The 24,669-nt window shown below is 38.7% G+C and overlaps 3 protein-coding genes across 7 annotated transcripts in view; 2 read left to right on the forward strand and 1 right to left on the reverse strand.

The window, feature by feature from the left end:
- The first annotated feature begins 518 nt into the window (after positions 1-518).
- osbpl2b (oxysterol binding protein-like 2b) lies at positions 519-13,569 on the forward strand. 2 transcript variants are annotated; one of them, XM_057363152.1, is made up of 14 exons: positions 519-634; positions 5,320-5,460; positions 6,267-6,390; positions 6,618-6,693; positions 7,202-7,336; positions 7,426-7,523; positions 7,693-7,875; positions 8,152-8,259; positions 8,363-8,452; positions 9,309-9,435; positions 10,675-10,800; positions 10,895-11,018; positions 11,591-11,681; positions 11,759-13,569. In XM_057363152.1, the coding sequence occupies exons 2-14, from the start codon at positions 5,424-5,426 to the stop codon at positions 11,859-11,861; spliced, it is 1,422 nt and encodes a 473-aa protein (XP_057219135.1). In that variant the 5' UTR covers positions 519-634; positions 5,320-5,423; the 3' UTR covers positions 11,862-13,569. The 2 variants fall into 2 exon arrangements, with proteins under 2 accessions (XP_057219135.1, XP_057219136.1); XM_057363153.1 differs by lacking the exon at positions 519-634 and adding an exon at positions 5,155-5,229.
- Positions 13,570-14,088: 519 nt separating this feature from the next.
- adrm1 (ADRM1 26S proteasome ubiquitin receptor) lies at positions 14,089-18,983 on the forward strand. Of its 2 annotated transcripts, none has more exons than XM_057363163.1 (10): positions 14,089-14,221; positions 14,990-15,207; positions 15,308-15,424; positions 15,534-15,657; positions 15,739-15,822; positions 16,562-16,643; positions 16,836-17,095; positions 17,218-17,375; positions 17,490-17,592; positions 18,691-18,983. In XM_057363163.1, the coding sequence occupies exons 2-10, from the start codon at positions 14,998-15,000 to the stop codon at positions 18,795-18,797; spliced, it is 1,245 nt and encodes a 414-aa protein (XP_057219146.1). In that variant the 5' UTR covers positions 14,089-14,221; positions 14,990-14,997; the 3' UTR covers positions 18,798-18,983. The 2 variants fall into 2 exon arrangements, with proteins under 2 accessions (XP_057219146.1, XP_057219147.1); XM_057363164.1 differs by having other exon boundaries at positions 15,742-15,822.
- Positions 18,978-24,669, reverse strand: part of lama5 (laminin, alpha 5) — a 78,285-nt gene continuing 72,593 nt past the window's right edge. For all 3 annotated transcript variants that reach the window (XM_057363122.1, XM_057363123.1, XM_057363121.1), the window contains exons 70-80: positions 23,798-23,928; positions 23,312-23,473; positions 23,044-23,170; positions 22,772-22,917; positions 22,357-22,546; positions 22,135-22,284; positions 21,033-21,183; positions 20,779-20,909; positions 20,499-20,592; positions 20,036-20,155; positions 18,978-19,628 (exon numbers count right to left, since the gene is read on the reverse strand). In XM_057363122.1, the coding sequence (XP_057219105.1) occupies positions 19,480-19,628; positions 20,036-20,155; positions 20,499-20,592; positions 20,779-20,909; positions 21,033-21,183; positions 22,135-22,284; positions 22,357-22,546; positions 22,772-22,917; positions 23,044-23,170; positions 23,312-23,473; positions 23,798-23,928 (1,551 nt within the window). In that variant the 3' untranslated portion in view covers positions 18,978-19,479. The remainder of the gene's footprint in view (positions 19,629-20,035; positions 20,156-20,498; positions 20,593-20,778; positions 20,910-21,032; positions 21,184-22,134; positions 22,285-22,356; positions 22,547-22,771; positions 22,918-23,043; positions 23,171-23,311; positions 23,474-23,797; positions 23,929-24,669) is intronic.

The raw sequence follows: 24,669 nt of genomic DNA on the forward strand, positions 1-24,669 counted from the left end.
AAAGACTAATACAAAAACTAAACTAATAATAAAATATAAATAAATATTACACAACATAAATAAATATGAACAATTAATATAGAAAAAATATGAACTATGATGTTTTTTTGTAGTAAAAAATCTTGTTGTGCAACTTATTTTTTATTAAAGAATAGCCTAGAAAGTTTAAATTACAACAAAGGCAAAATAGGCATTCAACATAAGACAAGAAAGGCTCAACACGTTGAAACATAAACATAACATGAAAAGTAAAAAAGGACTAAAATAAATAAAAAATAACCAAAATAAACCAGTTCCACAAAGTAAAGAATAACCAAAGTTTAATAAACAAAAATGAAGTAAGGGGGCAGCATAATTTTATAATAAGTAACATGATAACATCAAATCAAAATTTTCATAGAGCTTTTGATAAATACTTAAAATGTTGTTGTGCAGCTACAATGCGATTTGTCTTGCGCTGACGTAGCCCGTCAGGCGACTAAATTCTCTTAATATAATTGGCCAAGGCGCACGTCAATCAAATCGCCCGTCTCTACTCTTCCGGCTGTGTGTCAGCGCTCAGCAGCAGCAACAGCAACAGCAGTAACCAACAGCATCCCTATAAGACAGAAGCCAAATCCAGACATCAGCGCAGGTAACGAGGCTTTTCTTCTTTAAAATCCTACACTTGGGACTGAAACGCACCAGTCATTAAAGCAAATAAATCAACGCATTTCCAGCCGACTTAAAATCTCTTCAGTCTTTGCCCATTAAGTTACTGCTGTTCTTTAGCCTGTTAGCATCTGTTTAAGGATCTGTCTGTGTTTCACAACCCTGTGATCACACTGGGAAATCCAAGCGAACAGGCGCTAAACTTCGTTACGATGCAGTCTAGGTAACGTTAGCTTACTCACTAACGCATCCAGAGGTTTTAATCAGTTTATCGCAAGTGTCATCTGATTGATTTAGTTTTATAATTTATGTAATTATTCTGGATATATAGTGCGAGTGCACTGTTCTGTGTGAAATTCAGCGGTGACTTTTTGAGGGCTGTTCCGCTGTCATTTCCTTCCAACGTTACACGTCCCATTTTCTTATTAAAAGCAAGCATTTGCGTTTTATGCATTTAAAATCATCCCCTTGCTAGCATGTCGTACACAAACAAGAGAAGAGTTTATTTCCAAAACTCCGTTTTAAAAAAAAATCTAAAATCATGTTTTTTTATTGTGCATTCCAAGTAATATCAATCAAACTGCAGTTGGTTTGTTTTGATTTATGCCATAATAACTCATAATAATAATAATAATAATAATAAAATACAGCTAACTAACACAATAAAACACAATAAAAACATGATAAACATAATAAAAAACATGATTTTTGAAAAGTTTTTTATTGATTTTATTGATTGATGAGTTATCTCATTTTGGAAACAAACTCTTCAAGAGTAACTTACCTTGTCGTTCCCTGGGGCTTTAAACACAAGCATATAACCAATATGAACTTGCTGGATACATGCAGTAGCGCCACCTCTGTGTGTTGAGCTGTGCTTTATCTGTGCGTATTCTGTCATAAAAGTAAGAAAATTATTGACTGTCATAGTTACAACCATCAAGAGTTTGTTTCAAACCTTCTAGTTTTGCAAAGCTGTCAGAATTCCAGGCTTTTTATTTTAAATGGCATGTGTGCGTGCGTGCGTGTGTTCACCCGGTGTTTGACTTATTTGCATTGTCTTGTTGACTCGGGTTGGTCATGGCATTAAATTGCACCAACATCTTATGCCTTCATCTAATTATTATACAGAACATTAGATTATTATTACTGTAGTTTGTTACATCAAGTAAAGGGGTTCAAAAATGTATAGTCGTTGACTCGTTTACCACATGGAGTGGTGTCGATCGGTTATTGTGTAATTTCCTCTCCTTTGGCATCATGTGTAGTTTGAGGCATGTCTGTAGAATGCAGTAGAGTATCAGGGCACATTCCAGAGGGGTGTCACTTATTTGTGTGTATGTGGATTTGTTTGGTAAATGTTTGAAGTGTTTTTAAGACTCCTACTGTAAATCCAGAATGTTCTTACTTTAAATAAGTATTGTCAGCGACTTGGGTTTGGTTTAGGAGTGGGGTTAAAGTTACAGAATATTGTGGAAAATTAGGATTAAAGTGAACGGGTGTGGAAAGAGACACGGGAGCGAATGATGATCATGAAGTAAAAGGCCTCGGTGCAGTTCAGGCAAAATCGAAAAACCAACTTCGAACAAAATCTGGAACAAACAAAATTCCGAACAAAATCTGGCCAACACAAGCTATTTTGCTGCAGTACACCAAAGGAAACTTTTTGGGAAAGTTCGGTCTGCCTGCTACACACCTTTGATAATTGGTCCATAGCCATTACGTAATGGAGGTGTGTGTTCTGGGGCTCTGCCTTTGACACGGGGAGTATATTTCGTTCAGACATGGAACATCATTAAAAAAAGCAAGATATGCAACAAATTCACTGGATTGTAGAGTTTCAGAGATTTAGGAAATGCATTATTCCAGGAATAAACAAACTATTATTCCCAGGTAAAGTCCCTATAATGAATGTATTTGAATGATTTATAAAAAAAATATATACTAAACAAAATGTCATAATTTGCAAGGTGTTCAAAAAGACAAACACAACAAAGGGTGTTAGCACAACTGATTTCTATCATCACCTCAAGCATCATTTACATGTGTTTATTTAAAAATAAAGTACTGGTGTGGTGACTTGGTCTATTGTTTTAGATTATTCTTTGAACATTTTGAAAAGTATGGGCTACACCAAATTATTCTTTTTTTTTTATTGAGCCAAAAGAAACTATTTTTCTTTGAACTATTCTAGAGGAAAAAATATAGAGATATATTTCAAGCGTCATTATTTTTAGGCATACCGACCAGCCCTGGGAGTTTTGTATGAAAACCACTGGGTGTATGAGGGCTTCTCACTAGCTTTAAACGATGGTATTTTGGCTATATACCCATCACCTTGACTTGATGATTCATTCTACTAATATTAAATCGCACCTCTCCCAAACAGACAACATTCCAAATGTGTTTGAACAAAACACTGAGATTGTAAAACAGGAGTATATGATTCATTGTGTAGAATCTTGTGGGTGTTTGTGTTTACCTTGTCACTGTTTTATGCAAACATGCCCTTAAACAAGGCAACTCATCTTTCAATCCTGCGTGAGATTTGCAAGAAGCATCTCTTCTGTGAATAGATCCTGGGTCATTTGTATGGCTGGTTGTCATGTGATGGGCATTTTGAATTCTTTTAATACTTGGTGTAACAATAAAGCTGCAATTTTAGACTCTACATAGCCAGCTTGGACGCCTTTTCTTAGTGTTTCAGGAGGATGGAGACGTTTTTACATTTCAACTGATTGTGGACTTTTTCCCTAGTAGGTGAAAGTGCATTTGAGAAAATGTGTCAGAATGAGTCGATCAGGTAAACATGAACTCTCTATGATTTCAGGGGACCCTGCCTGTTTCTTCAACCCTTTGTTTATTTTGGCATTAACTGTCTGTACTGTATGTTTAAAATGACATCCCGCATTCTAACATCTCCTTTTTGCTTTGAAACCCAACTGCCTGCGGTTCTTAAACGTTTAACGTTAAGTGTTGGTATGAGCATGACGGAGACATTTCCTCCATGGTGCAGTTAGGCATTTTTTATTCGTTGATGTTCTGATGAGTCGTCCTTGTGGCTTGACCCATGACATTTGCCCTTTAAAACCATTAGAAACCTTGCGCTGAGGAACACAATGCTCAACACCAAGTGTCACATGGTTCTGGGTCATCAGAAACCCATTAGTTCTTATCAAAAGTGTTTTAAAAAGCTGTGAATGTTGTGCTGAACACACAATGAGTTGATTCATGCAAACACGCGTGTTGTTAGGACAGCTAGATTTTATTGCTTGCCCATGGAAATCCTGACACTAAAATGTTAGTGTGCTAGTGTGGTTTGGCTGGTGGGGCTTCGATGTGCGGTTGCTAGGGTGTTGCTAGGCGGTTGCTTATCGGTCAAAAATACGTGATAAGCATCACATTTTTTGTCCCAAGATATGACTTGGTGCCTCTGTCGGAGCTTGCACAAACTGTACAAGATATGTTAGTTCACCTAAAAAATGAAAATTCTTTTATTATTTACATCATTTATGACATTATTTCTTCTGCAGAACACAAAAGATATTTTGAAGAATGTTGATAACCAAGCAAGACTGGACCCCATTGACTTAATATGGATACAAAACTACTGAGACAAATATCTTCTTTTGTGATTTGCAGAGAAATTCATAGACGTTTTGAACAACACTTAAAAAATGACAACATTGGTTTTGGGTGAACTATATCTTCAATATTTATGTTTGTTCACAGTGCTAGCTCTGTGTATAAATGATTGCTTGCCACTAATAAATTGTCAAGGTAATTCTAGCTTTATCACTAATTTTTAATTTGAGAGATGTTTTATAATATTGCAGATTAGTTTGTTGCAATTTTCTAAAGAAAATGCCCGAAAAGGTTTATCATTAAACAGTAATATGAAGTTAGTTATGCAACATACCTGCAGGTTGGGAACTTGTTTTGCATATCTGCTTTATTTACTGTTCGCTGACCTAATAGCCTCATTGAACTTTGTGTCTCCCATTAAATTCACCTTCATTGCATTTTTGTTGGATAAGTTGTGTTTGTATTGCTTAAATCGCTTTCTTAAAAGTCTTCTGTGATCTGCTGGTACTGAACATCAGGCTGTTTTCATTACTGGAGTAATGTACGGTATTGTACTGTATTGTCCCGGGACTCTTGTATTTTTCTTTGGTAGGTTAATCTTTGGATGTTTTTTGAGTGTGGTAGACCTCGAAGAACAAAATGGTAGTGACTCACTAAAGAGATAACATTTCAGAAAGCTTTCTAATAAGACTTTAATTATGCTAAAAGCATTCCCTCAGGTCTTCTCTTGAACCAGGTAAGTCCATTCTGTGGGCCATGTACGTCACGGTGCGTAAGTCTGTCTGTCAGCCAGAGGTTACCCTCCCTGGACACAAACTGAGTCCAAAGTTCATTCTTATATCAGATCTGTGACAGCCAATGGGTGGAGACCCACAATGGCTCCACCCATGGGAGCAGCCGGCCAGTTTCAGTGAAACATGACAAATGAATGAGTGCATGAATGAAGTTAGGTGCGAACAAGTGACTCCTGGGACTTTTGTCCACGTATGGCAGGTATCTGATGGACTCTTGTAATGCCTGTCTGTGTTGAGTATAAGCCTATTGGATGTTCTGGTAAAGATGTTGTGTTTTTTCTCTCCACAGCTATCACTGTGTTTTGTAGGTGATAGATTTACTGGAAATCGGAGATTAGAAAAGCCAAGGAGACCATGTTCTAGAGCACCCGTGCCGACAGCCCATTAGCTACAATGAACAATGAGGACGAGTTCTATGATGCCGTCACAGGTGAGGGGATGAAAACTTTTTACATGCCGCAGGAAAGTCATCAAGATTGATTCATAGTGATTTTTTTTATTTTTGGGCCACTCTGGATGTAAGTTTTTGCATGTGCCTTTTATTGGCCAACAGTTAACAATTGCCCGTCAGTTGTGTTTGTGGAGACGTTTGTCTCTTCGGTCACTCAAGTGTGTCCAGATATCTGGATGTCAAGAAAACACTCAGAAGTTGGGCAGCATTAAAGAGCTGTGTTTTATGGACGATATCATTTGGCCCCCATTGTGAGTGTTTTGGACACTGTTGACTTTGGCCCTGGCTGTGTGTTTGTTATAACGGAGCGGCCGTGACACGGGATGCTGGCCCGGTGTTGGCTTACCTCTTTTGATGGCTTCAATTATGTAGTGTTCATACGGTCTGATGGCTCCTGTCATTGCTGAGATGAAATGAGACTAAAACAAACAATAAATAATAAATAGACAAGGTGAAAAGGACTTTGGCAGGTCATCGTACCAGGCACTGGAGGTGCTCATATTAGGTGGTACAATATATTACATTAAAACGTATAATGGAGCTTGCTGTCAGTTGATACAATTATTGATAATAATATTTAGGCATGCACTGATAGGTACATTTTGGCTGATAACTGATAATTCTTTAACTTTGGAAGCCGATAACCGATATATTGACCGATATACATTATAATATTAATATCGATTTTTCCGAGCCTGAAACGAGGCAAAAAGTTGACAACGGCTTTTATTATAAAACATTGACTACAGAAAACAAGGTGACATTTAGTTTGTTGTGTGTGTCAGGCTTGGATTCAGATGAGTCTTGTGAGGGCACATCAGAAGGCAGTTTTAAAGATGCTGTAGTGTTTGACGGCGCTCAGAAGAACAATGGCGTGGTTCCTCAGGAGAATGGAATCAAGAAACGCAGGTATGGCCAGATTCCAGAGCTCTGATCCATGTCCTCCTTTTTCTTTTTGTCTCTCCTTTAATCTTTCTCATTCTATCTCTCTTTGTCTGACTCTCACTACATTCCAATTTATTCATTTTCTTGGTTTTCCAATAATGAATTTTTCCTCATGCATAATATGTACATGCGTAGTACTGAAGGTTTACTTTGGGCTGGAATCGTATGTTTGTCCTTCCTTTGCCCATCAGGTCGTGTCTTCCTGCCCCCATGTTCTCCAGAAATGATTTTAGCATATGGAGCATCCTCAAGAAATGTATTGGACTGGTAAGGACGGGTTTTATTGACAAAACAATGTTAAATGTGTTAAAGGGATACTTCTGAAAATTCTGTCATCATTTAGTCGCCTTTGAGTTTTTCCAAATCTGTATAAATGTCTTTGTTCCGATGAACACAGAGAAATATATGTGGAAGAATGCTTACAATCAGACAGATTTTGCCCCCCACTGACTCCCATAGTAGGAAAAAATACAATGGAAGTCAAAAGTGCCCCAGAACTGTTTGCTGTCCAACATTCTTCAAAATCTCTTCTTTTGTGGTCAACAGAACAAAAGAAAACAAAAAAAGTAATTTTTCCTACTATGGGAGTCAATGGGGGGCAAAATCTGTTTGGTTATAAGCATTCTTCCAAATACACATTTATACAGATTTGGAACAACTCGAAGGTGAGTAAATGATGACAGAATTTTCATTTTGGGGTGAAGTATCCCTTTAAGCTCTGCCTAAAGTTGTTGTGCCGTTGGTCCCGCTCAGATTGTTTTTGTGTGTGTTCTAGGAACTGTCCAAGATCACCATGCCCATCGTCTTCAATGAGCCTCTGAGCTTTCTCCAGAGACTCTCTGAGTACATGGAGCACACATACCTCATCCAGAAAGCCTGCGAGCAGTCCGACTCTATAGAGAGGATGCAGGTATCTCCATATATACTGTATCACCATTCCTTTTCATTTGTATGCGCAATTGTAATTTAACCCCTAATCAAACGTGTTTTTCTCCTAAGGCGGTAGCTGCCTTCGCTGTGTCTGCAGTCGCCTCTCAGTGGGACAGAACCGGCAAACCTTTTAACCCCCTTTTAGGAGAGACCTACGAACTTACACGGTACAGACAATGGCACACTGTTTACCAGAAACTACCCTGATAAGATTTGAGGATGTTAAATGTGGCTTATAGATCAAGATTGCTCGTTGACTGTTCCCTATCATTTATGAAACTTCACTTCTCCTTCCCCTTAACGTTTCCTTCCTGTGTTCTTGGCTCTTTCATACAGAGATGATCAGGGTTTCAGACTGATCTCAGAACAGGTGAGTCACCATCCGCCCATCAGCGCGTTCCATGCGGAGAGTCTGACGGGTGACTTTGTGTTTCATGGCTCAATCTACCCAAAACTCAAGTTCTGGGGCAAGAGCGTGGAGGCCGAACCTAAAGGAACCATCACGCTAGAGTTATTCAAGTAAGTTGGACTGCATGTGTGGTTTTTGATTGTTTGACTGTAAGATTTTTTTTGTTTCATGATCTTGAATCTAACCCAGCTGAACTTGATAGGTTTTCACCTGTCGATCTAGAAGAACCAGCTCACCTGGAGTTGTTAAAAAGGTTTATTAATTGTGTGGGTGAGATTTTCCTCGGACGAGTTGGTGGTGTCCGTGTCTGATATCAGAGCGACAGGTTGTGGGGGTTGCCGGGTAGCTGCCTGCTCACATGTGCACGTGTTTGTGTGTCTTCACAGGCATAAAGAGGCATATACGTGGACCAATCCTTTCTGTTGTGTGCACAATATCATTCTGGGTAAACTGTGGATCGAGCAGTACGGCACTGTAGAAATTGTCAATCACAGGTACTGCCAGACTGACCTCGGATCAGTTCAAAATGTCACGTTTATACTGTTTAGATTTTTTTTGTATTGACTCTTATTGTTTGTCTGCTCTTTGATGGGTTAGTACTGGAGAGAAGTGTGTTCTGAACTTTAAACCCTGTGGGATCTTTGGGAAAGAGCTGCACAGAGTTGAAGGTTACATTCAGGACAAGAGGTGAGTTCATGACATCTTGACCTCATGGTACCTAATTTTTCTGATGTCCAGTCATGTGCTCTAACATGACCCTGCTTCTGTATAGACACATAATTCGTATTCTCAGCTAGTTGATGAAATCAGATCAGAATTCTAGAAAGAAATTATGTGTTTATACTAGAGTATTGCTACTCTTAGTATCAAAATGTGAATCACATGACATCTACTTCCTGTTATGACAGGGCGATAAAAAGGTATATACTGTTGTAGCCGAATAAAACTGAGTTGTCTGTTCACTGTATACTGCGGTATGTAAATAAGTGGGCGTGGCCCTCGAGTATGTAAATAAGTGGGCGTGGCTAGTTGTTATGTTAGACTGAGAGAGATGCTGCATGTGGCACTGAATGTGATGAAATATAAAGACACAGATCAAGAGAGGACCGTAATTTCATTGTAATATATATAAAGATATATAGTTACAAAAACACCACATGGGTGGTAAATATCACTACTGTAAAATAAAAACAAATGGTCATACTTGGTTTTTGGTCATACCACCCACCCTTACATCATAAGGTTGCAACTCATGATTGTTTTGATAATAGATTATTTCAGTCATTTAAGTCATTTATAAAATTGTTTTGTTTTATGATAAAAGTGTTTTTGACCAAAATATGTTGTATTAACTTTGGTAGTGTTAAATATTTGCCTACAAACATGCTAGCTGATGCCTTACAGCTACATGCTACACATTCCTGAACAGTACCATGTCATTAGCCGTCCTGTTTATTTTATTTTTCTTTAAAATGTAAATAGCTGATTTTGTTGTAATGAATTATAAAATCTACTTTGCTGTGTGCTTGTAATCTATGTGCAGTAAGAAGAAGCGCTGTGTGATCTATGGGAAATGGACAGAGTGTATGTGGAGTGTGGACCCACAGGTGTACGACGCCCACCGTAAACTCGATAAGAAAGGAACGACAGACACTAAAAAACAGAAACCGGTGAGAAGGAAAACAGCATGCCCGTTAAGGAATAAGTGACCCGAAAATGAAAATCCTGTCATCACCCTCGAGTTATTCCAAATCTGTTTAAATGACTTTCTTCTGCTGAACACAGAAATATATTTGAAAGAATGTTTGTAACCAAAAAAAGAAAAAAATGCTGTATAAATTACCTTGTTTTGTTAAACACAGAAGAAGATATTTTGAGGAATGCAAATAGTTCTGGGCCACCATTTACTACCAATGTAATTTTTTACTAGTAGTCAATGGTGGCCAAGAACTGTTTGGGTACAAGCAGTCTTCCAAACATCTTTCTTGGTGTTCAGCAGAACAAAGTCATTTAAACAGATTTGGAACAACCTGAGGGTGAGTAAATGACAGGATTTTCATTTTTGGGTGAACTATACCTTTAACAAATAATTGACCAGTGATGCTTTAACCCTTTCTAATGCTTAGATTTATTCACTTTTATTTTTTTAGCTAATGCTGATCTCTTCTTTGAGTTTAGAGCAAGGAGTCAAAGAAAAAGACAGTGTAGTTGAAGCAGGAAGTAAATACATATTGTGTGGTAAATTTACACAAAGAGCCACCGTCCTATCCTGACTATATTCATAAAAGTGTGCTTTGACCACTATATGGCCAACAGAATGTGGACAACCCCATCTAAAGAATGGAGTTGGCTTTTCCAGTCATTTCTGTGGTATTAATTGGTAAAGCTTTTCTATGTGGAGCTCACTTTGTGCACTGGGGCAGAAAAACATCGCCTCAGTTTGCTGCAACAAAGCTTGAAGCACTCCATTACGTCATTGTACGTGTGTGAAGCGAGTGTCTTTACTTCAGTAACCAAACCCATCAATTAGAGGGGATGTCCACATCCTTTGGCTATGGAGTGTATGTCTTTCTTGCTGTAGAGAATAATGGTGTGTTCAAGTGGTCTGGATTGTTTGTATTGGCGTGTGTAGCTTAGATATGTGCTAATGTGTGTACAGTAGAGTTGTGTGTAGGAGTGTGTGCAGGACCAGAGCAGCACACGTGGGTGTGTTCTCATTCTTCAGACCTTTTTTTTCTGTGAATGTGTGCCGTTTTCGAAGAGTGATTCATTCAGTTTGTCTACAGTATATTTAGTTGATCACACTCTATGTGAATGTGAGAGGATTTTCATGTCTGTGGTTTATCTCGCTATAGTGACCGGCTGGACTGTATATAATGCCTGGTTGTTTTGTCTCCGTGTTGATAAAGGAGGAGACAGAAGGATCTATCAACGAGGATGCTGATGAGATGCCTGATGTGCAAGAGACTGTGGCTGTGATTCCTGGTAGCACGTTACTGTGGAGAATATCACCTCGACCGCCTCATTCAGCAGAGGTATACACACACAAATACACACATCACCTACTCTTGGCTTAAATTGATCGTTCAAAATTCAGATTTCTGATAATGTCCCTTCATTCCCTTCTAGATGTATAACTTCACAAATTTTGCTATGACACTCAATGACTTGGAACCTGGCATGGAGGGATTGCTGGCACCGACAGATTGCCGCCTACGGCCTGACATCAGAGCCATGGAGAATGGCAACATGGGTAATGGATCATTTTTTCCAACCCTAAAGCTGCCTTACATCGCCCCCTGCTGTTTTATACACACAAAATACATCATTCATCCAGGCCTGTAGGTGTCAGTCTACACCAGTGTTTCTCAACCAAGGGGCTTCAACAAACTTCCCATTGATCCCTTAAAGGAATAGTCCACCCAAAAATGAAAATTCAGTCATGAATTTCTCATCCTCAAGTTGTTCCAAACCTGTGTAAATGTCTTTGTTCTGTTGAACACAGAGAAAGATATTTGGAAAAATGTTAGCAACTGAGATTTCTGGGGCAACGTTGATTACCATAGTAGAAAAAATATTGCATATAGTTTTTGTTCTGTTAAACACAAAAGAAGATATTTTGAAGAGTTTAGGAAAACAAACAGTTCTGGGGCACCTTTGACTACCATTTTGTGACTACCCCAGAAATCTCAGTTGCTAACATTCTGAAATAAGCTAAAACCACTAATAGAGTTTAATATTGGGATGAATAACAGCCGGCAAAATCTTCCTGAAAACACCATTAAGCAACAGTTGATTTCATACAGCTTTTATGTGTTTGTGTAGACGAAGCCAGCAGTGAAAAGGAGAGACTGGAGGAGAAACAGAGAGCAGCTCGTAAAGAACGGGACAAAGATGGTGGCGAGTGGTCCACTAGGTAAATAACGTAACACACGTAAACTGAATCAAAAGTTGCCATGTTTTAACCTCTGTTACCTCTTTGATTGTCCGAAGGTGGTTTCAGTTCGGCACAAACCTATACACAGGATCACAGGACTGGCTTTACACCGGGGGATATTTTGATAGGAAATACACAGACTGTAATGATATCTACTGATGACAAGCTTCAGCGACCACCTTCCTTTCTCTCCCCAACTGCAGCATCCTTCTCTACTCAACAGCATATTAAAGGGATAGTTCACCCTAAGCGCTCATCTCATTTTGCTCAGCACCTGCTCACCCAAATTCATATTCAAATTCAGATCATGGGTTTTTTCCATAATCAGTTAATTTATGTCTTTGCTCATTTAATTGGTTGGGTTGTTCGTTTTCTGGGAAGGAAATAGAGATAGGTGATTGAATTACACACACTTGTAATGTCACGACGTTTGACAGTTTGATTTCTGGAAGCATATTTATTCATGAACCCTGTAGGTTTATCAGAAGAGGAAAGTAGCATAAGCTACTGTTTTGAAGCTCAGTCATGCACTGTTATATCTCATGACATCACTCCCTGCGCCAGTGTGGGCACTACAGGTGACTCTAAACGTCTTTGGCCATGAGACTCAAATAAATCAACTAAATCCAGATTTGTTGAGCTTTGCTAGCACTGAGCCACGAAAGATTTCTTGTCCAGCTTTATGTAGAGAGTTAGAGAGAGTGTGAAGGTGATCCAGCATTAACAAAACAAAAGTAATAATGTTTAACAAACGTTAATAATAAACTCAGTTTGTGTGTATGCGTGCGATGTGGCGATTTGTGTAAAAAGTTATAGATTTTGTTTTAATCGGTACAGTGTTTTGCTTTTTCAAATGTCAGACCTCAAAATTTAACGAAAAGTACCTTCGTCGTTAATAAATGATCGTAAAGCGTTTTAAAAATAGCTTGCTCGCTTTCATTGCTTCCTTCCACTATGTGCTTATGCACCCATTGCCCCAGTAGAGACTCATTGGAGCTGTTTGTATTGCCATTTATCGGTTGTTTAATAATTAACAAATGATCACAAAACACGGTTTATTGACATAATGCACATTTTCTGTTTCACACGGTCTGATGTATTGGTCGCTGTTGTTCCTCAAGCACTGTCCAGGTTGTTATATGTAGAGTCACGAGTTATGTATCAGTCAGCATTTGCACCAATTTTCACTTTCCTTTATCACAGTGTACTCGTCTACAAATGTTTAAGAACACAAAATCTATGCAGCCCATTAAACCGCTTAAATCCCTCATACTGTACGTGTTTGAATAGTTCAGGCTTCATAAATATGAAATGTACAGAATGGCAGCTGTGAAGTACAGTTAAAGTATGAAATTCTGTTCGCTTTCTGCTCCTTGTCTGCTGTCTTTGCTTTGAAAGATCTTTTACAAGCTAATAACATTCCCTTTCAGACTACAAAATTGTTTATTCTTTCATTCAGAGATGTAATGTGTAGGAAATGAACTCTGATGAGCAGGGTTTGATGTATAGTGATGCTCTAGCAGTTGTTGTTACACAGATGTGTTTTTCTTTTCCACAGTGCCTGACTTTAAAAACATCTGTCACTTACTCTCAAATTGTCGTGACTTTTCCCTGCTTAGTGTTGAGGGTATTTTTAATACTTAAGTATGTTAGACATTTTATTTGATTTTTCAAACATTTCCCCTTGTCTGAGTGAGTATCTGAACGATGTAAAAACGAATCACCATTTGTTTGATACACACAACATTTACACTACTTGGTTCGTGTCCTTTTTGTATCTGCTCTTTCGTTGTGTGTGTATTTGATTATTTGAAAACTAGCGCTATAAAACTAATGTTCTACAATTAAAATATAGATTTTATTTTTATGCAGTCTTGTGTCTCTCATTTCGCTTTTACAATAACTAAGCATTACTCTGTCGTATATTATTGTCTGTATGTTACACAGATGTCGCACGTATATTCATGTATAGCAAGCAGCTCCTTGTTTTGTGTAATGATTTATTTTTATAGTATTTACATTTTTTAAACCGTGTCAAATGGTAATTTTACTATAAAAAACGTTAGAATTGATGGGATTACATTTGGGCGAGAAATTATACTCGTTCAGATTTTAGTCTGAATATTTAAATCCTTTTGAAATAAAAAATACGTGTAGTGTAACCGGGGATATACAAAAGAAAAAAATGAAGTAAATAAAAATAACATTTTTGCTAGGGGGAATAAACAAAGTTATATAAAAACATGAAGGCCTGTGCTTTCTAATCGCTCTCGCAGTACTGTGATGTCATACATTGATCTTTCTACGCAGCGACTTGACACAACAGACGCTGTTAGCCAAGAACGACATATAATTCGACCAATAAAATACTGGTCTAAAAGTGACCAATAGGAACACGGTTGGGCGGATACCGGAAGTTAATTGCCGTTTTTCACTTGACTGTTTGCGCCTGTCCAGTTCACGTCCATCAAGTCGCGTATTTGCTCCAAAAATCTACGCAAGACTAAAGTTTACTACCGGTATGATTCACCTTTATAACAATATGATTTTATTTGATATATACGGGACATGTATAATTGAAATATACACGTGCACATAAATGCACAGTCATCGTTGAGCTGGACTTGTTTAAATGCTAATGCTAATACACTGTCGCGTTTTAAAAGCCAAGTAACGTTAGTGTAAGTTAAATATATGCTCGCATTTTCAGCCCGTTGGCGACAGTGTGACAGTTTTGGTAATATTACACAATAGTTTGTCTGTACAAATATGCACTAGTTCAAACGACAGCTAGCTGAAGTGCTAACAAATTTTGCTGTGTAACTGCTGCGCGTACATGTTGTTCAATATGACGGAGAACAGCATCGAAATCTTTATTTATAGATTGAACTGTAGTTGAATCTTGACTCTTGGTTTGCATATTTCTATGTATATTATTTCGATATTTGATGTCTGTTATATTTTGTTATATTTATATTCTTCGTCTATTTCTGTACGAAGTTTATTTCTGTTCTATCTATCTGTATTTTTATTATGTTTCTGTTATGTCTAATGTATTTATTAAGTTTCAATTCAATTGTTATATTATTTTTATTTGTCTTTTAATCTATGTACGCTCACAGAATGCACTGTTACTTTATAGTTCTGTGTAGTAGTTGTTTTATTTTTATATTTGACTCTTTATTCATCCGTTGTATTTATGTGTGTAAAAGTACAAGTAGCAAATAGATTTGTCTGTACGTGCAAGCACACTTGCAATAAGGTTCTTTCTGATTCTGTCTGTCCAGGAGTGAAGATGTCGTCTGGAGCTCTGTTTCCCAGTCTGGTGTCCGGCTCCCGCAGCTCATCCAGTAAATATCTGGTCGAGTTTCGGGCCGGTAAAATGACGCTGAAGGGCAGCACTGTGACCCCAGATAAGCGCAAGGGCACCGTCTACATCCAGCAGACGGATGACTCGCTCATCCACTTCTGCTGGAAAGACAGAACCACCGGAAACGTGGAGGATGTGAGTGGAGATGACATTCTGAAACAACTCCAGATCCGCTTGGTCTGATCAACTCTTTGTTTGCACCATTGGTTTTATGATCCTGCTGTTTTTTTTTCAGGATCTGATCATATTTCCGGACGACTGCGAGTTTAAGAAAGTGAACCAGTGCACTACTGGACGTGTTTTTGTGTTGAAGTTCAAGGCTGGATCTAAAAGGCTCTTCTTTTGGATGCAGGTGAGTAATGTGTGTTGTGGAGCTTTAGTCATCGCTGACATTCAACATTCGGAATTGCTTAGTCAGAATATAAGATGTGAATTACATTGCTGTCTCCCTCAATGTGAAGGAGCCCAAAACAGACAAAGATGAGGAATACTGTCGCAAGGCGAACGAGTACCTGAATAACCCGCCCATTCCAGGTGCTCTGGGTAGTGGAGGGGGTAGCAGTCATGAGCTGTCTGCGCTTGGCGGTGGGTTATTAAAGAAAAATATTCTTCAAATTAGCCAGCTCACTTTATTATCTTATTACTCACATAATTCATTTTTAATAGAAGGTGGCCTGCAAAACCTCTTGGGCAATATGAGCCACAACCAACTCATGCAGCTTATTGGACCAACAGGGCTGGGTGGACTCGGTGAGTTATTCTTGAGATCCAGTGCTCATGATTTCGAAAAGAATAATTATAGAATGACTGTGCAACAAATATATGAGCTTTCTCACTATTTTATATCTTCATATTTATGTATTTTCCCTGAAATATAGAACTCAAAGAAATGTTTTAATTTTTGTGTCGACTTAAAGTCCCAGTGAAATAAAAAATGACAGTGCCTATTTTTGCATGAAATATTGCAGCGTTTATTGTAAATAGTTTATCAATGTTGGTCATTCTCTTTTTAAAATTCGTATGCCCTCATAATCTTCAGTTAAAATCTGAAAATGCATTTCCGTCCTGTAATGACTATCCATCTTAAATGACGTATGTTAGACAGCTTGGGCGGAGCATCCGTTAACTCCTCCCCTTCAACTGTCAGTCTGCTGCCAGTTCCATTTCAAAATGCAATGGCTGTTTTGTACATCCAATCAAATCACAAGAAAGATGAAAACCACGGCCACAAATTTTCTCATTCAAAATTCCATTTCACTCGGAAATGCATCAAAATACGGATGTAAAAACGATCGCAACTTTCGGTTCACGGGGACTTTAAACAATAATTCAATTTGTTAAAACTGACAATTTTTGCCAATGTCTGTTGTGTTGTGGCTTTGCGTCAGACAAGTCCGAGACAACTATATTGACCAGCTCAAAACATCAAGAGCACCTTGAAAATATAAAATGTTTTAAAAAAATGTGCCTTTGTTGTTGTGTGTTTTAGGGGGGCTTGGTGCTCTTGCCGGTCCAGGTCTGGCTAGTCTGTTAGGCAGCGGAGGTCCTGCTACCAGCAGCTCCACCTCTAGGTTTGTTTTGTCTATCGATGGTCATGTGATGTCACTATAATGACATAATGCTGTAATTCTGAGATTTCAGTCAGACGAAAAAAAAAATGTACAGCTTAAATGCTCTGTAAGTGGCTTTGGATAAAAGCGTCTACTAAATGCATACATGCAAATGAAGCCTCATATCAACCTTTTTTTAAATGCCCTCCACAGCTCCCGGAGCCAATCATCAGCTGCCACTCCCTCTTCTGGATCTGCTGCTCGGATTAGCTCCACTCCGGCACCCACCACACCGGTAACCCCTGCTGCTACCTCCACCGGCTCTCCTACGGTGACCCCCACCACCCCTGCGGCCCAGACTCCCTCCATCCCTGCAGGTCCCTCTTCCAGCACACAGCCCATCCAGCTGAGTGACCTCCAGAGCATTCTAGCCACCATGAATGTGCCTGCCGTTGGTGCCGAGGGTCAAGGAGGTGAGGGACAGAGATATCACACCATCAATGATTTTAAAAGACTTCTTAATGCTAACTTATGTGCTCCTGCTGTTACGTTCAATCTTACGTAATATCTTGTATCTCTGTCGTTCTCTTTGTAGTGGACTTGGCGAGCGTGTTGACTCCTGATGTCATGGCTCCTATTCTGGCCAATTCTGAAGTCCAGCAGAGACTGTTGCCTTACCTCCCCTCAGGAGAATCACTGCCACAGAGTGCAGAAGAGATCCAGAACACGCTGACCTCTCCACAGTTTCAACAGGTAAAATATACACACACGATGCTTTTCAATCACTGCAATCCTGAATCAAATCCTTCATAAACTCCCGAGCAACTGTGTTGTGCTCTCTGATAAACCTGCTGTTTGTGTGTGCAGTCAATGAGTATGTTCAGCAGTGCACTGGCCTCTGGGCAGCTCGGTCCTCTTATGAATCAGTTTGGGCTGCCGTCTGAAGCGGTGGACGCGGCTAATAAAGGAGGTAAACTTGAAATCTTTTCATGGACTTTCAGCCAGGTCTTAAAGGAGCAGTTCATCCAAAAATGAAAATTCTGTAATCATTTATTCACCCTCAAGTTGTTCCAAAACTAGGGATGTGATGATTCACTCAGCTAGCGATGCAATTCATGATACTGATCACACGATACGATTTATTTCAAATAAATGAGTTGACAAATTAGAAATAAACAAGTGCCCTTTTATTATTTTTCAAATGCTGTACATTTCTTTGTAAAATAAAAATAATTTATGTCAAGAACAAAACTAAACTGCCATCGACAAAAAATTCAAATAAAAGAAAAAAACAAATAAAACAAAAGTCTCCTTAATGTAAACAAACTAAGACTTTTGTATATGCTTGTCTTGGATTTTTTACATTTAAGACATTTTTGCATGTCTACGTTTTCCAAGTTTGCACTGCAGTAAACACGTGTTGCATTTCAAATAACATCTCATCCGGAATTGTCACATATTATAATCGATTTTCAACTGTTTCACGGTGAATCGTTACATCCCTATCCAAAACTGTATAAATGTCTTTGTTCCGATGATCACAGAGAAATTTGGAAGAATCTTGTTACCAAACACTTCTTGGCCACCATCAACTACTGTAGTAGGAAAAATGACAATGGTAGTCAAAGGTGCCCCAGAACTTGCTTCCCACATTCTTCAAAATATCTTTTGAGTTCATCAGAACAAAGAAATGTATACAGATTTGTAATAACATGAGGGTGAGTAAATGAAGACAGAATTTTCATTTTTGAACTCTTCCTTTAAGTCTAACTTTTTTTTTACAATTACACTGTGAAAAGTGTATATTTTGATAACCTTGTTTTTAGGGAATTAAAATCATTCAGCAAATCATTAAAACCATTTTGTGTTATTTAAATAACTCAGATAAATCTTGCAGCCCTAATAATTATAAAAGAATGAACAATTGGTGTTTAAAAGAATTGCAGATGGAGAACAGCACATCACACCAGAATATCAGCAGCCCCGCAAACTTCAAGAAATTCTGTTTCTAGTTTTGTCATGGTAACGATCTCTGATGTTTATCATGTCTTTTCCTTCTGATGTGTAGATGTGGAGGCGTTTGCCAAGGCAATGGAGGGCAGTGATACGAAAACAGATGACAATGGCGATTCAAAAGACAAAAAGGATGATGATGAGGACATGAGCTTAGATTAAAATCACCTTCCAGAAAAACAAACATCTTTCGCTACGATATGAATCGTCAGTAACGTTGTAATCTGAAATGTATGCCTGTAATCAGATTCAATTAGTGTTTTGTATGTCTAAAATCACAACATTAAATAACTGATAATGACATTACTGTCTGTGTGATGGAATTAAAATCAAAGTTCTGTAAACGTTTCAGGGAATTGTTTATTGCCAATACAAACAGCTATAGTTCAAGGGAATCAGACAAAATATCATGTGACAAAAATAGAGTTTTTAACTCCAGTGATTTTAGATAATACAATAGGAAATGTTCAAATAATGAGGTATCTCACAGACCGTTTGTTTATATCCACAGTAAATTGACCTCCAGTGTTTATAAAGAACCATAAAAACCCATTTCATGGTGACTGGTCACAGTTAATGTCGACTGGTCCATATTTATGATTACATCAATGGAATGCATTATTTAACAATACAAATTCAGATCTCTGCCAGCAAAACCAGCCCTGCTTACAGCGTACACCATGTATACTTTATTAGTGATTTCTCTGCACTTACAGTGCTTGTTTCAACAAAAACCACATGGTGTCATGAACATATAAATATCTTCGCAGTTGTTTAAATTAAACCGTATAAAGTAAACCCACCACCTGATGATGTGATATTGTCAGTGTGTTTTTACGGGTAACTATAAGACAGGGCAGCCCTGAGTCCCCACGGCTCCAAACAGCGAGAGGGGTTTTGAGAGCATGACGGGTCTGTGATTTAGTTCGGCTTTCCTCACACACCCGTGGAATGAAGGCAGATCCGACGAGAGACCTGGAACCTTGATAGTATCTGAAGATGAAACATTTTATTTCATTTTAGTTCATGGACATACGGTGCCTGTGATGACATTAGTAAGGAATAATCCACTGCTAGCCGTGCATTCAAGGATTTTAATGTATGATGTGGAGGCGAAGAACCACCCGACGCAAAGCGGAATTTAGGATTTAAAATCCTTTAATGCACGGCTAGCTGTGGATTATCCCGCTTATACCATGGTTATTTGCCAAGTTAAAGCTGTTGTTGATGTTTACGGAGTCATTTTAGATCAAACAGGTAAAAATGATGGCCATTTTGTCAGTTAATTTGAAATGTAATCAAACTGCCTGAAGGCTTTTAATGCACACCTTCCAGCCAATCAGAATCCAGTATTCAAACAGACCATGGTATAAACTGATTTATTGGCTGGGGGGTCATACCTGGCACGCTACCCAGGTAGACAGTCTCTTTGCCTCCGGTGGAAACGTGCTGTTTGGGACCCACTCCATGTTCGCTCGCTGCATCCACATGTAACTGGATTACATTACTCTTCTTCACAACTAAAATACACAAAAAGTAATCACAGTGAGCGATTTGATCGAACACTTCTGATGTAATGCTACAGTACATGTTATAAAGGATTTATTACACAGCGCTATGTCTCAAAACCATTGACAATGTCAGAATTTCACTGGAGATCCTGTGGTTAATAACCAGATTTTGCCTAGGTTTATAGCAGACCATTAGGATTCTCAATATTGGTCTCAGACAAAGTTGTTGAAATAAATACAATAATAAATGGGATAATGTATTCCAAGCCTCAAATTAAGGTTATGGTGAAACAAGACCGCTCTTCAGCCTGCGCATCATCTTTGACAGATTATATTGAGGATCACTACTCACTCGCAATACTGTGCCAAAGTCCATCACAGATCGACGACTCCGGTGTGAGACTTACTGAAAACTCTCCACTTCCACTGTTCACCAACACGGTCACCTGTATGTGTGAGAAATCGAGAGTTGGAAAATGGAGTATGGACCAATCCACAAACAAAAACTGTATGGCATCCCTCATACCATAAATGATAAACAGTCTTTCCTAACAGATAATTCTATTATAAATTATCAAATCAATCTGTAAATCTGCTCTCTCTACTGTTGTTTGTGTGTGTGAAAGCATCACCTGGCCCTGATTGAGGTAGAGACTCAGCTGTTGACTTTTCTTGGCTCCGGCGTGCAGCAGGAGTCCAGAGTCAGAAACTGTCCGAACCTCCAAAAGGATCTCCAGGTCCCGATCCAGCACCAGTGACTCATCTATCACGAACATAAAGAGATGCATTTCGTGTGTTTTACATAAATAATCTTAACAGTACACCTCTACTTTAATGTCAGTGTTAAATGAAGTGATGTCAGTGGAGTAAATGGCAGGTGACTCACCGATGGTCAGATATCCTCCGTGACTGGAGAAGTAAACAGCGGGCTGCTGAAGGGGCTGCTGGAAACAGGGTATCGCCCCTACACTGCGAGACGGGCTCTGTAACTCCACCTCATTCAGTTTCACATCCCTCACACAGCCAATGAAACCAGGCTGCAAGAAACATCAGCAGGCATATTGTAGATAAGTTTGCCCACAAAAACTCTTTAAGCTTGTAAATGCTTTCAAATAAGGACAAACTTTATTCCAAAACCTAAGTGAGCTGCCAATCCAAACAGCTTTTTAGGGTACCAGAGCTACTGATGCTAACATTGAAGAACATTATCCTACGAAACCTTGCCAAGACAGCATTACATGCATCTTTATCAAGTGTTGAAATGCTGTATCTTTGCAATTCGTATTATTGCTTCCTTGGGATGAAACGCTTTTTTGCTTTCCTTACTTTTGTAAATGGGTTTGGATTAAAGCCTAAATGCCTAAATGTAAATGTAGAAGGAAATCCCAGAATGCATTGCAAAAAATGGTTAAAACAAAAAAATCCACTAAATTAGCTAAAAATCATTTCTATAATATTTATATAACATTAAAGGAATCTAGCAAACCTGCATTGTCATTATTAGGTATGTTGGATAACGGCAAAGCCATACATAAAAAAAGAGAAATAAAAAATATTATTATTTATAAGTTATTATTATTATTTATAATTAATTAATTAATTAATTAAATAAATATGATTATTATTAGAAATATAACATTTAAGAAATAATAAAAAAGAAGGTTAAATGTAATAAAAACATGCTATCTATAATTTTACAAAAATCAGTTGAGCTAGTATATAAAATGTCCGTGTGGAAATCTCTGGGTTAGATTTCACAGAAAATGTCGGTTTGACATCATTTAACTTCAACCCACGTGAAGATAAGCAGGTAAAGTAACCTTCAATTCTACGTTTCAAACAGAGATGGCGATAGAAAGCAAAAGTTACAGACTGCAGCTTTAAGCGATTTCACCGGATACCTATTCATTATCATTAGGATGGTGCCTAGATAGGCAGCTCCCTAGGTTTTGAAACAGAGAGCGTAGTGTCCCTAATACCGTGTTTACCGTAGCTGCACTGTGGTTTGATGGAAGTCCTCCGATGTAAAGCGGAGCTCCAAACACGTTTCTCCCTCCACCTGATGATGCTCTCTTGCTCTGAACGTCGATGCCGTCCACCGTCAGAGAGGCCCGGTCACCTTCCACTTTGACAAACACCTGCACAATTCATTGTAAAAATGAGTGGTCTGGAAAACTAAAATGTTTGCAAAAACACAGTCACACACGAACCGTGTGCCATAGGGCGTCACTGTATTTCTTTCTGCTGCGTATGGTGGTCTTCCTCTTTCCACCGTTGACCAGCAGCATCAGATGACTGTCAAACACAGACAGCATCATGGTTCTCTGGTTCTTCCCTCCCGCCACGTGGAAGATCAAACCGCTCGAAGAGTTCACACGTATGCCAAGAGACACGTGTGGCCTGCGTGACACGGAAACGGCACAAGAGTTTTAGAATCGTTGGGAATGTCTACAGGTAATGTAGAGAATATTTTGGGCGATGTGATTTCTACACAATGTCCACAATCAATCAAAATTCACAGAAAGTGAAATCAGTTTAAATATGGAAAGATGAGACATTCAGATAATGGACACTTACGATTTTTTCATCTTTAAGGCAAGTTTTAACAGGAACTGTAACACTCACGTTTTGCTAAACGCTGGAGGGAGTTCATCAAAGCGCAGGTGGCTGTGGGAGGAGCCACTGAAGTGGAGGGCGTCGGCTTCCTGTATGGGCATCTCACCCGTGCAGGACGACACATTTGCCATACGACTTCTGGAGACTCCATTAACCTGTTTAATCACGCACATAATACATTCAGACTTTATAAGTATAACAATATATCTATATTTATTCAAGTGAACTGATTTTTGATTTCAAATTTGATTTCTCATTGACCTCAATGTGTAGGACAGTACCTTTGGATTCTTCTTCTGTGGTGAATCCAGTATCTCCAGTGGCTGTGATGCAGCGGGACAGTCAAAGGTGTATCTGCGTCCCTCTTGAGCTTTTATCAGATCCACAACGTTCTGCATTTCAGTAATTCTACAACACAAACAGACAATAGAGAGTCGTCCTCACTCGTCATTCAGCTCATTACGTACATTTTGTTCATTCATTATTCTTTTAGCATTTTGGCTCCAACAACCCACATTTTCTTGCTGGTTTTGTGATGTCATCACTCACCTCCTGATGAAGAAGTTGCTGATGCAGCCGGTGAGATTGGCGAGGCCGTTTGATTCAGGTGTGCCACCCACATAAGTAGCAGATTGCAGCGCCGCCCTGCTGGTGACCACACTGCCAGTTTCTTCTCCAAGCTCACGCATATCGTCTATATAAATGTACAACCTAAACGAAGCAATGCATCGTCACAAAACTGTAAACGAACACAATTTTTATTATGTTTTTTTTAACGATTCTAAGAAATGATTTTATTCTTAGCGCAAAAAAAGCATGTTACTGCTTTTACATTTATTTTAATGCAATTAAGTTTAGTTTAGTTTAATTTTCACTCCAGCATGTGTGTGTAGTGTGTACTAGCAGTAGCAAGTCATACTTGCTTTTACATGCTCTAATTGAGTTGTCGTAACTAAAATGTAAAAAATGATGGCTAATATGGTTAAATATAGAATTACTACGTTAAACATTTAGACGCAGAAGGCAGCTACATACCCAGTTGTGTTGCTGTAGAAAGCCACATAGTGACTGTTGTCGTCATTGTATGTCTTCTGTGACCTGACCTCATTTTCACCAGCACTGATCACTATATGACCGTTCTCTAAGAGCACCTGACACACAGCACTCTGAAGAAAACAAACACACAATATCAACCATAGGCGTAATTTGCGGGTGGACGGGTGGGACATGTCCCCACCACTGTTTGCCAAAGTCAATTTTGTCCCCACCACTTATTGGAAGAAATAAAAAATACGGAGTGTCTATTTACCGTGCAAGTAGCCCGCTTTGTAAGCAGAAGCTATTTATACTAACGCCGCCCATCAGTTTCAGATTAGAATAGACAAAATGTAAGAAAGGCACGTGTGAATAAACTGCTCCAGTGGCGTAGAGAGTAAAGCATGTGTTACCTTCATGTCATCGTGGGTTCGGGACTGCTGTTGGCTGAATTTTTTCCCTATCACGTATCAGATTGTAAAGGTATTTATTTTTAATAAAATGATGAAAATATTTGAAAATGGCTGTTCAAGTCATGCATGTACCAAACATTTTGCGCTTTGGCGCTATACTGTATATTCATCCTTATTGTTCTCGACATGCGGTTGCGAGATTAATTACATTTTGATACTTGATAGAAAACTCCAATAAATGTAAAAAGTCACAACTTTGTAGTTTCATGAGTTCCAAACAAAATTTAGAAAGTTCGTTGTATATTTGTAGCCTATCTGGCAATGCCCGTAGTAATAAGTGAAAATAAGATTTTTTAAAGATATTATTTTTCCATCTGTTTGCCCTGTATACTTGTATGTTTGTCCTTATTAGCAGGGGGTTCCCAAACGTCTCAACCCTTGACCCACCGACAGGTAATC

The sequence above is a fragment of the Triplophysa rosa genome, linkage group LG21, assembly GCF_024868665.1.
Source record: "Triplophysa rosa linkage group LG21, Trosa_1v2, whole genome shotgun sequence".
In the NCBI taxonomy this organism is placed as follows: domain Eukaryota; kingdom Metazoa; phylum Chordata; class Actinopteri; order Cypriniformes; family Nemacheilidae; genus Triplophysa; species Triplophysa rosa.

Bases quoted from the DNA above. Each gene is read 5' to 3' on its own strand.
- osbpl2b (XM_057363152.1), top strand. From the start codon at position 5,424: ATGAACAATGAGGACGAGTTCTATGATGCCGTCACAG. The intron at 5,461-6,266 runs GTGAGGGGATGA...TGTGTGTGTCAG, and splicing joins GTTCTATGATGCCGTCACAG to GCTTGGATTCAGATGAGTCT. The intron at 7,524-7,692 runs GTACAGACAATG...TCTTTCATACAG, and splicing joins GAGACCTACGAACTTACACG to AGATGATCAGGGTTTCAGAC.
- adrm1 (XM_057363163.1), top strand. From the start codon at position 14,998: ATGTCGTCTGGAGCTCTGTTTCCCAGTCTGGTGTCCGGCTCCCGCAGC. The intron at 17,096-17,217 runs GTGAGGGACAGA...TTCTCTTTGTAG, and splicing joins TGGTGCCGAGGGTCAAGGAG to TGGACTTGGCGAGCGTGTTG. The intron at 17,376-17,489 runs GTAAAATATACA...TTGTGTGTGCAG, and splicing joins CCTCTCCACAGTTTCAACAG to TCAATGAGTATGTTCAGCAG.